This window comes from Haemaphysalis longicornis, unplaced genomic scaffold, assembly GCF_048455015.1.
Source record: "Haemaphysalis longicornis isolate Haplotype H1 unplaced genomic scaffold, Haemaphysalis longicornis Haplotype H1 scaffold_127, whole genome shotgun sequence".
NCBI lineage: Eukaryota > Metazoa > Arthropoda > Arachnida > Ixodida > Ixodidae > Haemaphysalis > Haemaphysalis longicornis.
Genome location: NW_027526230.1, coordinates 25,038 through 37,853, shown reverse-complemented (window position 1 = coordinate 37,853; position 12,816 = coordinate 25,038). Strand labels below are relative to the sequence as shown.

At 46.7% G+C, this 12,816-nt stretch overlaps 1 protein-coding gene across 1 annotated transcript in view; it reads right to left on the bottom strand.

Moving 5' to 3' along the window:
* Positions 1-11,163, bottom strand: part of LOC144163647 (cAMP-dependent protein kinase catalytic subunit 1) — a 43,885-nt gene extending 32,722 nt beyond the window's left edge. Inside the window, exons 1-3 of the mRNA XM_077694445.1 lie at positions 11,142-11,163; positions 8,103-8,164; positions 3,309-3,437 (exon numbers count right to left, since the gene is read on the bottom strand). Coding sequence (XP_077550571.1) covers positions 3,309-3,371 — 63 coding nt within the window. The 5' untranslated portion in view covers positions 3,372-3,437; positions 8,103-8,164; positions 11,142-11,163. The remainder of the gene's footprint in view (positions 1-3,308; positions 3,438-8,102; positions 8,165-11,141) is intronic.
* Between the last annotated feature and the right edge of the window lie 1,653 nt (positions 11,164-12,816).

Below are 12,816 nucleotides of genomic sequence, written 5' to 3'. Positions count from 1 at the left end.
AGTACTGTGACAGGCTGGTTTAGCCTCGCGACGAAAATCTGCTCCAGTCAATCATTGCGGTCTCGCTTAGATCACACGTGTCGTAGAAAGCCACACAGTAGGGATGAGATATGACTTCTTAGCTGTGCTTTCTCTTCGACTGTGGGCCATGCTACACGGTTAGACCCAGTGCAACGTTCCGGAACCCTGATATGCTATAAGCAAACTCAATTAAAGATGTCCACACTGATAGCTTAGAGTGAAAGTAAGTGAAACAAAGACCAAACAATAGTAACGGGTCTGCAAGTTAGAAAAGTGGAACAACGTGCATTCTTAAAAAAAAATCCCGCGCAGCATCAGTAATGCTGGTGAACTTCTCGTCTCCAACTTGGGCCAGGTAGGACCCTAAGGACCTACTATACGTGAATTACACAACAATATTGCACAGTACAGCTGGAATGCATAACTAACACCGTGTCCAAATGCGGAACAAAATTATGGAATAAATATTTTTGCGACTACCATAAGGAAGTGCGCACGTGTTTATCTTTTTTATAATTTCATTAACTTGATCTGCCATCGTCATCAGGCAATTATTGACTCCTTCACCAACTTGGGGCTACGTTAATACAACTACCTGCTTATACATAAAACTGCTCATACGGACGGGACAAGAAAAAGTAGAGACAGGACGAGTGCAGACTCACAACTAGTTTTATTGGAAAATGCAGCATGCTAATATTCCCCCACCGGCACATGCGCACACACGTCACCATCCTCATCACATGATATAACAGTTTAAAAATTCGCACTCGTTTCCATACAAAGATATGGATGGTTCACTCGCACACGGTTCACCATGTTTCCGAATGACGACGGCCTCAATTGATTTCCTTGACACCTGTGCTCAACTTCTGCTCAGCACCTTCGTCCGAGTCAGAATCGGCTCGGGTGGCTTGCCTTCAACCAGCCATGCAGTGGTGCGGAAGGTGGGAGCCCGTTTCGTTACGCATACTCAGCTGGTGTTCCCGTAATCGGTCGTTTAGACAGCGGCCCATTTGACTGATGTATGTATGCCCGCATGCGAGCGTACATACAGGTGCCAAGGAAACTAATCGAGGCCGTCTTCATTCGGAAGCATGGTGAACCATGTGCGAGTGAACCATCCATGTCTTTGTATGGAAATAAGTGAATTTTTAAACCGCTATATCATGTGATAAGGATGGTGACGTGTGTTGCTCCCTTTTTCAATAAAACTAGTTGTGAGTCGTCGCTCGTCCAGTCTCTTCTTTTCTTTGTCCCATCCGTATGAGCAGTTTTACGTATAAGTATGATGAACCAACTAGTCCAACAACATGCAGTACTCAACCACCTGTTTTACCTTAACATATCTGACAACACGGAGGACACAGTTTTTAATATTTATGTAATAAAAAAATATAGAGTAGGCAGCCCACAAGCAAAGAGAGGCTCTGGTGGAAGAGTATGGTTTCTACTACCAGCATCTTGGTTTCTGCCACGGTCACTTAATATTTCACAGGATATCTTAACCGGCATGAGATAATTTTAGGTGGTATTCAGTTGGTAGGATTCATCGTCATCGATAAGAGTTTCTCGGAAACCTCAACAAATGTTCATGCTGGGTTGGCAAGCCAACGTAACATGTACTAAGTCATGTTGATCCCAGACTATCATCAGAGTCCGTCAATGCTTTTCTGGTCATGAAACTCCCGGCCGAGTTTTGTTTGAGGACGAAGGCTCCCGCGAGAGGCGCCGCCGCAGATCGGAGGGCTAGAGTACCTACATTGACACGCGTCCGCCGTACAGAGTGGAGACACGTATGCGTTGCGCCGCCATTTTGGTTAGCTCGCTCGCCGCCGCAGCAAGTCATTGTAACAAAACCGCACCGTAATTATCTCCACAACGCGGTTTACTGGCGAAGTTTGGACCATCGTATCTGTATCGTGTTGCTTCGTCTTGTGGGAAACAAAAAGAACAGCGCGTTGAGCACTTCGACCCAATAGGAGCAGCACGGGATCGTTCAAAGGGTGTCTCCACCCTGTGCAGCGGTCTGTTCTCGAGGTATCCTACGGAGGGCAACGGGCCGCCGCCGCTGCAGCGCGCGTTCAGCTGTGCGCGGCAGAACTTGCGTACGTGTTTGGCGGCACTTTTCTGGATAGAAACGGAATGTTGGTAGTTGTGCCTTCAATTGTGGCTACGAAACGAAACCGTCAGGATTGCAGCCCTTGCAGGGAAGCCGTATGTGGCAGAACGCACGCTCAAAACTGCCGACTGCTATCTGTGCTTGATTTTTTAGAAGACCCCACCAGCCCTGCTAACACCGCAAGGAGCGTCTGGTACGCGCCGCACTCCCTCCGACCACTTCGCCGGCTGCCCTCCTATCAACGCCAGCGCCGCGGCGCGGCCTCCCTGAGCAGCGTACGAAGCTCTCCCATAGCGTGACGGCGAAGTTTCACGACCAAAAAAGCATTGACGGACACTGCTATCATCTTGCCTTATCCTACCAACCATTTTCGTAAAATTTTCGAGAGCTTTGTGTCCCATCCACACATGCAAGGGCGGCCTGCACACTGCCGTGATAACAGAACAACAGAGTGTCAATACCTGCTGTACGACATTAGTAAATGTAATCGATGTGCTCTGAGGTACAAGTTCTGTGCCAGATTAAACACCGCAGTGTACTGCTATGACACAGTTATTGAGTAAATGCAGCTTACTAAGACGCATCATTAGAAAGTTTCAGGGTCAAAGACATAGCTCTTCGATACTTGGGGATGCATTCTGTGCAAGCCTACCCGCCTGTTAAGCTAGTAAAGATATCTCAATCGATGCAGTGCTGTTTATTGCCTCTCTATCGTCGATTGTACTTAACGCCACATGTGAAATAAACGTTTCCAAAAGTGTCGGCCCCTTGTGTCTCCTGTTTCTTTCTTTTGACCCTGAACAATGGTCCTGCCGCAGTCAGGACACACATGTCACAGATGCCAATCATGAAAAAGTGCATGTTAGGGGAAATCAGTGAACCAGATTGAACTGTGTACACTTGCCTAGTGCAAACCTCAGACCCTACTCTGAGCAGAATGCATTTCATTATCACCATTTCTAATTCCTCAGAATGGTTTTAAATGTACTGGTAATATGATTCAGACACAAAAACAAAAAAAAGACTTTTTGTCGGCAGGGCCGAGCACATTCTGGCCCCACGCCACGTCCCACTGCTGCTATAAGCAACAGCTTTGCAACAAAACGTACCACTGAAATAAGAGTGAAAGATGGTGTGCCGCAGGGCTGCACCCTGTGCCCCTCACCTTTTGCTTGTCTAATATTTTCATGGCATAGTAGTCCTTGTGCGCCTTGTGTTGCACGAGCATCACCCGGCCGAAGGAGCCAGTGCCTAGCGTCTTGATCCGGTCAAAGTCATCGAGGCTGGCTGTGTTCTGCGAGAAGGAAACGAGATGGCAAGTGACCTCACGGGTAACAACATCAGAACAGTACGGACGATTACGCGGGCCTTTGGTAGAAGTTTCTGTAAAACGATTCACAGTTAGGCAGTATCTTAAAAGCACGCTATACACACTATACTCCTCAAGAAACCCAGAAATGTTGAAGTGGTACGGCGCAAAACATGTAAAGGACAGAGAAAGAAAGCACAAAATGGACGCTGTGAAATAGTTGGTAAAACACATAAAAGACCCATGGTACAATAAATGTATTGTAACAAAATGTTGGGCGCGTTGGGGTGCGTTGATGCCAAAGTGATACAGCGCAAAACTGACGTTTTCCGCTGCACCACTTTGATCCTTCGTCCGTTTTGCGCCGCACTGCTTCTGTCCGTTTTGGTGGGTGTTCACGTTGAGGTGGTACAATGCAAAACAGACAGAAGCAGTACGGCACAAAACAGACAAAAGACCGAAGTGGTACAGCGGAAAACGGGGACGTCCGTTTGGCGCCATACCGCTTCTGTCTGTTTTTCGACGTACCACTTCAACGTGAACACCCACAAACTCACCCAACTATCCATTTTGTCCCAGGAATGTGTACAGGTGTTGTTCAAATCAACCACCCTTTGACGGTTCTGTGTAGCAACGTGCCGGGCACCTGCTTCACCCCTAGCACTAAAAAATGCCATGGCTAGGGTGATATATCGGAATATTTAATGGGGCACAGCTATTGCTGGTGCGCAAGGCATAAGTTTGGCCCACTTGCTAGCTAGCTTCGACACCCTTCAGGTTAAGCGTGTAAACCATGCGCAACATCAACGTCAGGTAACTTCAAGTAACTTCCTTATTGGCATGAACCACCGGGGCAATATAATGAAGCACTTACTCCCAAGTAGGCGAATCAAACGTGGGAGCACATTACCAGGTTTTATTTCCACATGGCTGCATTTCTGCCGAAATGTTAGCAACTGGGAAGTGGTAGTACTGAGAAAGATGCCACAAGGAATGTGAGCCGGCTAACTCTGTTTGTACGCTGACAGTAAACGATAAGGATGTCGTGTGCCAAGGGACGAAAAAAAAAACAAAATACAAGGGCTACAGTTATGCACAGAAGCAGCCTTGGCAGGATGGTTGGCACACAAGACAGTTTTCAAGCGCAGTGGCGTCCCCTGTGACCATGTCGCACTAATAAAAAAAATAAAAATACAGTAGGTCTTCTAACTTAAATAGACAATAATTATACCGATCTTAGCAGAGGTTGATTTTAAGCAGTAATTTTGTGCACTGCATCCCTAACAAGGCCAAAGTGTTTGTTCACCTTAAAGGAGCCATGAAGAGAAAATACAACTTCGTTTAATTTGAAAGAGCTAGGATTCAGTATCTCACTCAGCTCCATTACTGCCACAAAAGATGTTTTTTTAACGAAAAAAAAGCAAGAAGTATTTAAAAGCTTTCAAATTTTGCACCACAGTGACGTGTTATGAGCAAGAATGACATCATACGGGCCAACAATAAAACATAATTTTCAGTGCGTTAACTGCACGTTAGCATTCAAGTGATGCGGTCAAATGGAACCAGAGGTCCCATTACAGATGTTTAGTCATGTGTCGTAGCGACAGGTGAGTTAGGCGGCCGCCAATCGCACAAACAAGGTTCCATGACGTCATAGAAAAGTTGTGGGAAATTGGCTAGGGGGCCGCGACTGCTTCACATGTTTTCTTTCATATCTCCGTCATTTATTCAAAGATTGCGATGATATTGGTATCATTGTTATCGGGACTAAGCAGTCTTTCTAATAAACCCAACTTGTATTTTGTCTTCATGGCTCCTTTAACCATGTGCATGAATTCATCCTGTCTGAGCGCATACTAAACAGCCGTTTATAGTACTTGCAACCCATATGATATTAAGGGCAGTGCGACGTATTCAGGAAACGAAATTTCTATTAAAAATCATTGGTGTGAGAAAAAATCTTCATCATTCAAGACTGCCATGTTGAACACTGGATAGCTCCCACCCGCCTCTCTTTTAAACACCCTTCGCGGCAATGAAAGCATTGAAATGAACGGCACAAAGCTTTTGTTCAAAAGCAGTGATTCTTACACGGGCTCCTGATGGACACGCAAAAGGTGACACGCACAGCCTTTCCCTTGTACTAGTGGCTGCCCCTTAGCTGCCCAACACCTCTTCATTTTGTCAGGGTGTACATTCCCTTGCAGCAGCAGAGGGAACAGCAAAGTTTCAAAGATGAACTAATTTGGTTGCAATGATTTAAAACAAAGCGGTATACAAATGCTATTTAAAGGAGCCATGAAGACAAAACACAAGTTTGTGTGTGCTATTCGAAAGAATTCGTGTTTTATAGTGCCCCCAGTGCCTGTCCGAATGCAAACGATGCTTTTTTTCACTGAGAAATTAATTAACTTAAAGTTAAAATTTTGATTTTCCCGCTAAATCGTGAGCCCTCGTGGTCTGCAATGACATCACAGGGCCTTGTTTACCGTTAGTGAACCAAGATGGCACCACCACACCGCGGCAAGCCGTTTTCTGCCTTTGGTTTGTTTGTGAAAGTATTTGTACCCGGCTTGTTTTGTTCATGGAGACAATCATTTCGTGAAACATGGTGCTCGCTCGACAAATACGGACACGTAAGATATCGTCGCTTGCGTCAATCGGCCAATGTCATCTGAAACAACCCCAAAGCCCCGCAGTCCTGCGCAGCTAAACCAAGCATAGTGCGCGCAGTACCAACAGCAGTACGCATCAGTACTTCTATGTTTACGTGTACTTTCGTAACTTCCACTGTTTGTCCCACCATTCTTAGGGCTTTAAAAATAATGTGCCCTAAATTTAAGCGCAAATAGCTCGTTTGGCAAGCTTATAAGCTCTGCCTAATTTGCGTTTGCTTTTGCCACCCTCCGCCGATCGCAGAGCTGTCTGGTACGACATCATAGGTTCTGTTGCTCGAAATGAGCTAGTGGGTCGCATGGCCATTCCCTTTTTTTTTTCCTAATTATGTAGCTTATTTGAGCGAAGTTTACGTTAAAAGTGGTGTCAGTATGATTCTAACAAGACAATCTTTTGAATGAACCAAACTTGTGTTTTCTCTTCGTGGCTCCTTTAACGCTGCAAGCATCCAGTATCTGGGGGCCTGAGGGTCATGGAACATGTCCTACTACAAACAAGAGTTAATCAATGAAGAAAAAGGAAAGCCGTATTTAAAACCTGCCCAGCAAGAAGAGTACGTGATTAGCTTTGCGCAGATACAAAGGAAACGCTCCGATCCCCTCAGGACTGCCACAACAGGCCGTTCTCCCCCTGGACCACAGCTGCTCGTGAATTGGGAAATGCACGGTGGGTGGGCTTTTAATCGGCGGCAGGATTCATGTTGCGTTCCCCTTTCAGTGCCCGTTCTCTTGTGTCTCGCTGGCGAAAAAGCTAGCTCCTCTAATTTAAAGTCCTACTGACCTCAAATTTCATCTCAACCAAATGTATTTTGAACATGCAGTACGTGCCATCAAACCAAGCGGAACATGACTGCTAGCCCCGTAAAATACCTCGTTTATCAAAAAACTATTAAAATAGCTCCGTCGCAGACAACGCCACACCTGCAGGCTGATCGCGCGAACAGCCATGAAGCGGAAACGACATTGCAGCCAGCCGGGTACTTGTCCTCCGGCCAGCCAGTCATTAAGTGGGGCTGGTTAAGTGAAAGTAAATGAAGTTGCATTGGCCGGACCCCTTTCGGCCAGCCAGGAGAATCGGTCAAGCTCCGCTGGGTGCACTTTTCCCAGGGCTGATGTGAGTATGAAGCGCTTTGCGTGCAGGTTTGCTACGGCCAGCTGGTCGCCCACTCGCCAGCTGGCACGACATTTCAGCCTGGCTGTAATGGCCACGCTTTTCTCTATTTCAGTTTCAAAGCTAGCGATTTTTTATGGTTTGTTAGCGCCGCGCATACACCATGCATTTCAGCTGTAATATTTTGTGTTCTTGCCGTCTTTTCAGGCAAACTGTACGGTTTTGAAGAGGGTGGAATTTTGAACACAGCTGACCTTTAAAGGAGGCATGAAGAGAAAATACAACTTCGTTTATATTTGAAAGAACTAGGATTCAGTATCTCACTCAGCTCCATTAGAGCCACAAAAGATGTTTTTTTTAGCGAAACAAAAAAAAAAAAAGCAAGAAGTATTTCAAAACTTTCAAGTTTTGCACCACAGTGAAGTGTTATAAGCAAGAATGACGTCATACGGGCCAACAATAAAACACAATTTTCAGTGCGTTAACTGCACGTTAGCATTCAAGTGATGCGGTCAAATGGAACTAGAGAGGCCCCATTACAGATGTCCAGTCGTGTTGTCGCGACAGCTCAGTTAGGCGGCCGCCAATCGCACAAACAAGGTTCCGTGACGTCGTAGAAAAGTTGCGGGAAATTGGCTAGGCGGTCGCGACTGCTTCACGTTTTCTTCAATATCTCCGTTATTTGTTCGAAGATTGCGATGATATTGGTATCATTGTTATCGGGACTAAGCAGTCTTTCTAATAAACCCAACTTGTATTTTGTCTTCATGGCTCTTTTAAGGTACGCAGCTAAGCAACACCAACTACGCGTGTGCTTGTTCAGACCGTCTGCTGCGATCACAGAGGAAAGGAAGCTGGACTTACCGAACTAGGGCTGGCCCATTTTTGTTCAAAGGACTTCCTCGCCTCCTCAAGGAACCTCTCAACTGCAAGGAAGAATCACACAAAAGACAAGAAATTATGTCAGTTATGCAGGGCAAGATGACCCCCATAACAAAAAAATGTGACAGCGTTAATCAACTGCTGGTTCTCCAGGCATACTTTAACTAAGCCAATGGCTGACAAACTGGGAATTGTGCTCAAAGCAGCATTTTTTTCTACCTTTTGATACTAGAAGTTTAGCAGCTAGCGAGAAAAACTGACAGAGGAATGATATAACATAACGATGTAAGCTCCATCCAAAAGTTATGCCACAACTAACAAATCAAGGATAAACTAAGTAATTTAAAAAATCAGCACACACACCTCTGTAAAACAAAGACAAGTTAGTGTTAATTAGAACCAACAACTCTGAGCAAGCAGAACATCCCAACCAGGCAAATTGAAATGCATGCAGTGATCTACACAGCGGCAGACGTAAATAAACTGCTACAAAAAACAAGCAATCATTCAATGATGCCAAAATGCAGTCGAAGCAGATGAGCACTTCTTCGTGTCCTTTGTGTAATGCCTAAGGAAAAAAAAAAATCTCCACCATTCACGCCGCATGTTTGTTTGCAACGACCGGAGAACTACGCAGGACACAAAAGAGAACAGCCGTCTCCAGTCCATGCCTGGTGTGCGGTACGGACAAAATGGTCCTTTAAATGCCAGACCAGGCATTTGTTACTGGGTCCATCAAGAAATTAGCAACATTACAGTGCACAGTACGTCCAGTAGAGTGGGAACATTAAGTGTCAAGATTTGGCTGCCTAGCAGTCATATGGAATTACACGTTCTACTGCCCGTAGCCGTGTGTAGACAGGCACAAAGACTGGCCCCAGAGGCATCTATGCGTGTAAGTGTATCCATCCGTCAAAACTTTTGTACCACTTAACTTCCAGCGGCCCCGAAGGTCCCCACAGGCTCGCTTGGAAGACTAGCTGGTTTACCTGTGAAATATGGGTAAACCGTTCGCATGACTAGTGAAGAGTTGTTTGGCAGGGTAGGACAAGTGGTTAGCGACCGAGCATTGCAGTGCAAAGTGCAAGTGCAAATGGAGCATGCAAATGTTGCAAGAGATGAGGAGGCCACAGGGATCTTTCGCACTGAGCACAATCGGGAAGCAGGCTGTCTCTTTAACGACGTGGTTATCGGAAGACCATCTCAAACACGGTTTGTTTCTAACTTGTAGTTGTGTGGGAGTTCGGAACTGGTGAGGAGAACAAGGTCCACTGGTATGCTTCGCAATGCACCTTTATTGGAAAACTTTGTTCATGCTGGCATAGGAAAATTACTTCTTATTGTGCCTTCTCACACGCAGGGACAGGCTGTTGTAGAAGTTTCAGTTTGTAATTAAATTTTGGGGATCAATGAATGTCCTACCTCTGTGTCATGACACCGATTTCTCGCATTCAATGCAGAGGGGGCCATCAGAATAAATGTCAAACATTTTGTTTGAGCTTGCTCTGTGTATTTCCAACTCATCTCAGCTCTTATTCCTCCAAGTTTATTCCAAAAGATCGGATGAAAAGCAAATAATGTAGTCTCACAAACTACCACAAAGGCTTACAAATTTGAGACGTGCTAGGATGCCGTTTCAGTGCTCCCAGTTTTAACGGCAACCAATTTCATTGCTGTTACATCCTTCGGTGAGTCAGTTCAGGCATCACTGAATGCACAGGCGTCCTCAAATTTCCTCCAGTGCATCAGCGTGTCATCAGATGACACACAAAGCCTGGAGCACAAACTTCCCAATCCAGACTCAATCCTGAGTTGGCGGCTCAACTATGCTCGTTCAGTGTCCCTCCCTCAAGTTCATCCCCTCATCGGCCAAATGTGACCCCAAGATGATTGTATTTTTAAAATGAAAGCTTAAAGGGCCCACGAAAACAAAATGCAAGCTTGATTCATTCGAAAAATTGACTCGTTAGAGTAACACTGACACTTCTTTTAATGCAAACTTCACTAAAATAAGCTGCATACTGAAGAAAACGGACAACAGCCATGCGACTCGCTGGCGACTTTTACGCGCTGAACCTATGAAGTATTATGGGCAGTTTGTTGCGACTGGCTGAGGCAGATGAAATCCAATGCACATACATAAACAGATTAAACAAGGATTATAAGCTTGCACAACAGGCTGTTGGTGCTTAAATTTAGTGACAATTCTTTTTATAGGAGTAAGAATGCTGGGCTCCGCATTGGAGTTTACAAACGAACATGTAAGCATAGAAGCCCTAGTGCACGTGCTACACTGGCCAACGCTGCACAGCTGTCGAGTGTGTGGGACTTGTCTGACACTACACTGACCAAAACTGGCATAAGCAGCACTGCCACTTATGTGACCCTTCCTGTCGAATCTTACGCAGTATTTCATGAAGCCACTACTATCAACCGTAATAAAATTAAGCTCGCTACAAGTCTGGTCAGAAAAAAAAAACATGTTGAGACATTGGTTCTTCGGCAGTACCACTCTGCCATCTATGAAGGGAGACGGTAACCATGATAAACAAAAAATTATGTTTTCGCCAATGGGTGGCAGCCTTAGCCAACATACTAACATTTCTTTTATAAACCTGCCCTGGATACGTCATTGTCGACGTCACGCAAGACACAATTTGGTGGAAGGATTGAAATTTTGGCTTAAATTGTTACATCTGGCTTAAACCAGACAAGCGCTGAGGGCAAATGGGCTTGGGGGCAGGTCCCCCTTTCGCACTCCTCTGCCGATGCCCAAGACAGTTGTAATTTGTCTTCATGGTCCCTTTAAGATACCTAACTGCGATTTATTGCTTTTGCCCCCCTGATATCTGAAACATTCCATACACAGTGGTCAAGGAAACGTCTCCGGCTGCAAAAGCATGAAGTGTGGTAGTGCGCACAGCAGCCCCCTCTTAGTCCCAAGGGAGAGAGGCAGTGGCGAGTGTGTGGAAGGGGAGTGCGAGGAGGCAATAGCAGCCTTTGGGCAGGCAGGCGGCCCACCTGACACGGTGCCACTGCTCTTGAACGGAGGGGGCTTTGATTGCGTTGGTGTGGCGCCCCCTATAAAAGGGACAGACACAGAGGACGTGACGCTGGGGGAGGGGGAGAACAACACGCTTGCTGGTACACCACACAAACATGTACACAGAGCATCCCAGTACAGTTGGGAGTGGGGGGGGGGGGCAAGACGAGAAGTAACATATTGGCAGGGAGAGACAACAGAGGACTACCTTGTGTGGTGCGGTGAGCGCAATGAGGAGGTGCGCAATGAACTTGCCCTATGCCACAAATTTGCCCTACCCGTGGAACACTTTGAATCCTCCTCAAGAACAGACGTATTAGATGGCACTAGCAAGAAGATTCATAACTTGTATCGCAACGGAACATACCAAGTCTGCTGCTATGCTCTTTGGCCTGCTTTATACTGCGCAGAACAAATTTGAAGTAGGGGGACTTCATTATTAGGGTTGCCACCTTTCCCCCGAAAAAAAAAAAAAAAAAAAAAAACGGCCCCTAAGGGTGGGGGCGTGGTATATAGAATGTTTAATTTCTGTTGATGGAAAGCTGCTCTGTATGTGCTTCACTGAAAATTAACCGCAATTGCTGACCGCGGTGGCAGCATTTCGTTGTTTTGTTCCTCCGTTAGGTCCCCCTCCATCTCAGGCAGCGTGCTCGGCCGCGTATTTTCTCTGCTCGCATGGTTTTGCGCAGCTTGTCGACACATATTTATTGTCCTCGTTGTTGAATTACGCTTATAAAACGCCAAAACGGACATAATCACGGCACGAGGGCCAGAAAACCGGCCAATGACAGCCGGTTTTAAGTATGGACCGGCAACCGGCCCACTCACTGATTAAAAAACTGGTCGGGACGGTTCAAAACCAGGCAGGTGGCAACCCTACGTAGTGTTCATCAAAGGTTTCTGGACTACGCCAAAAGTTCTCTGCCACAAGGAACTCAATGCAAAAAGCTTAACCTTCCGGAAGGAAGGAGAGCGCTTTCGCCACCTTTTTGGCATAAAAACAGCTCCCTCGACAGGTATAGCTTGTACGGTACCCTAAATTCTTTGCAGCCAATTTACTTCGCAATGAGCGATGAATGCAGGCCTCTACCGCTAACGGCGAGTGCCACTTCAAATAATAACGTAGCGCGGATCCTAAGCGACGGGGAGCTCGACAGGCAATCGCTTTCGCGGCCAATAAACAGCCCCGGCCCAAGTCGAACCGCTGGTCGAGCACGGCGGCAAACAAGTACGGGTGTCATCTGTCGGGACGGAGGGGGAGAGCGGTGGCGCCGCCAGGACTGAGGGGTGCACGCAGCCTCCCCGTGGGCCAGACGGACGACCGAGCCAAGAATAGGGAGTCGTCGGGGTGCGAGAAGAGAGTTATTACGGAAGCACACACACCCCGCGCGCTGGAATGGGGCGACCCAGGCCAAGCAGCAGCAGGCCACGGGGCAACGCGACGCGAGAACAAAGGACGTGACAACAAGCCCGGCGGTCGAGACCGCCGCGATGGCGACGGAGCCGGCGACGAAGATGGCCGCCCGTAACGCGGCCTCGACGGAGTGCTTGTCGCAGCACAGCGCCCGCGTGACCTGTTGTAACTATAGCGATAGATTTCGAGTGACGACGACGTGTACGAATGTAAAGACGCCCCTGTAACCGAGATTTCGG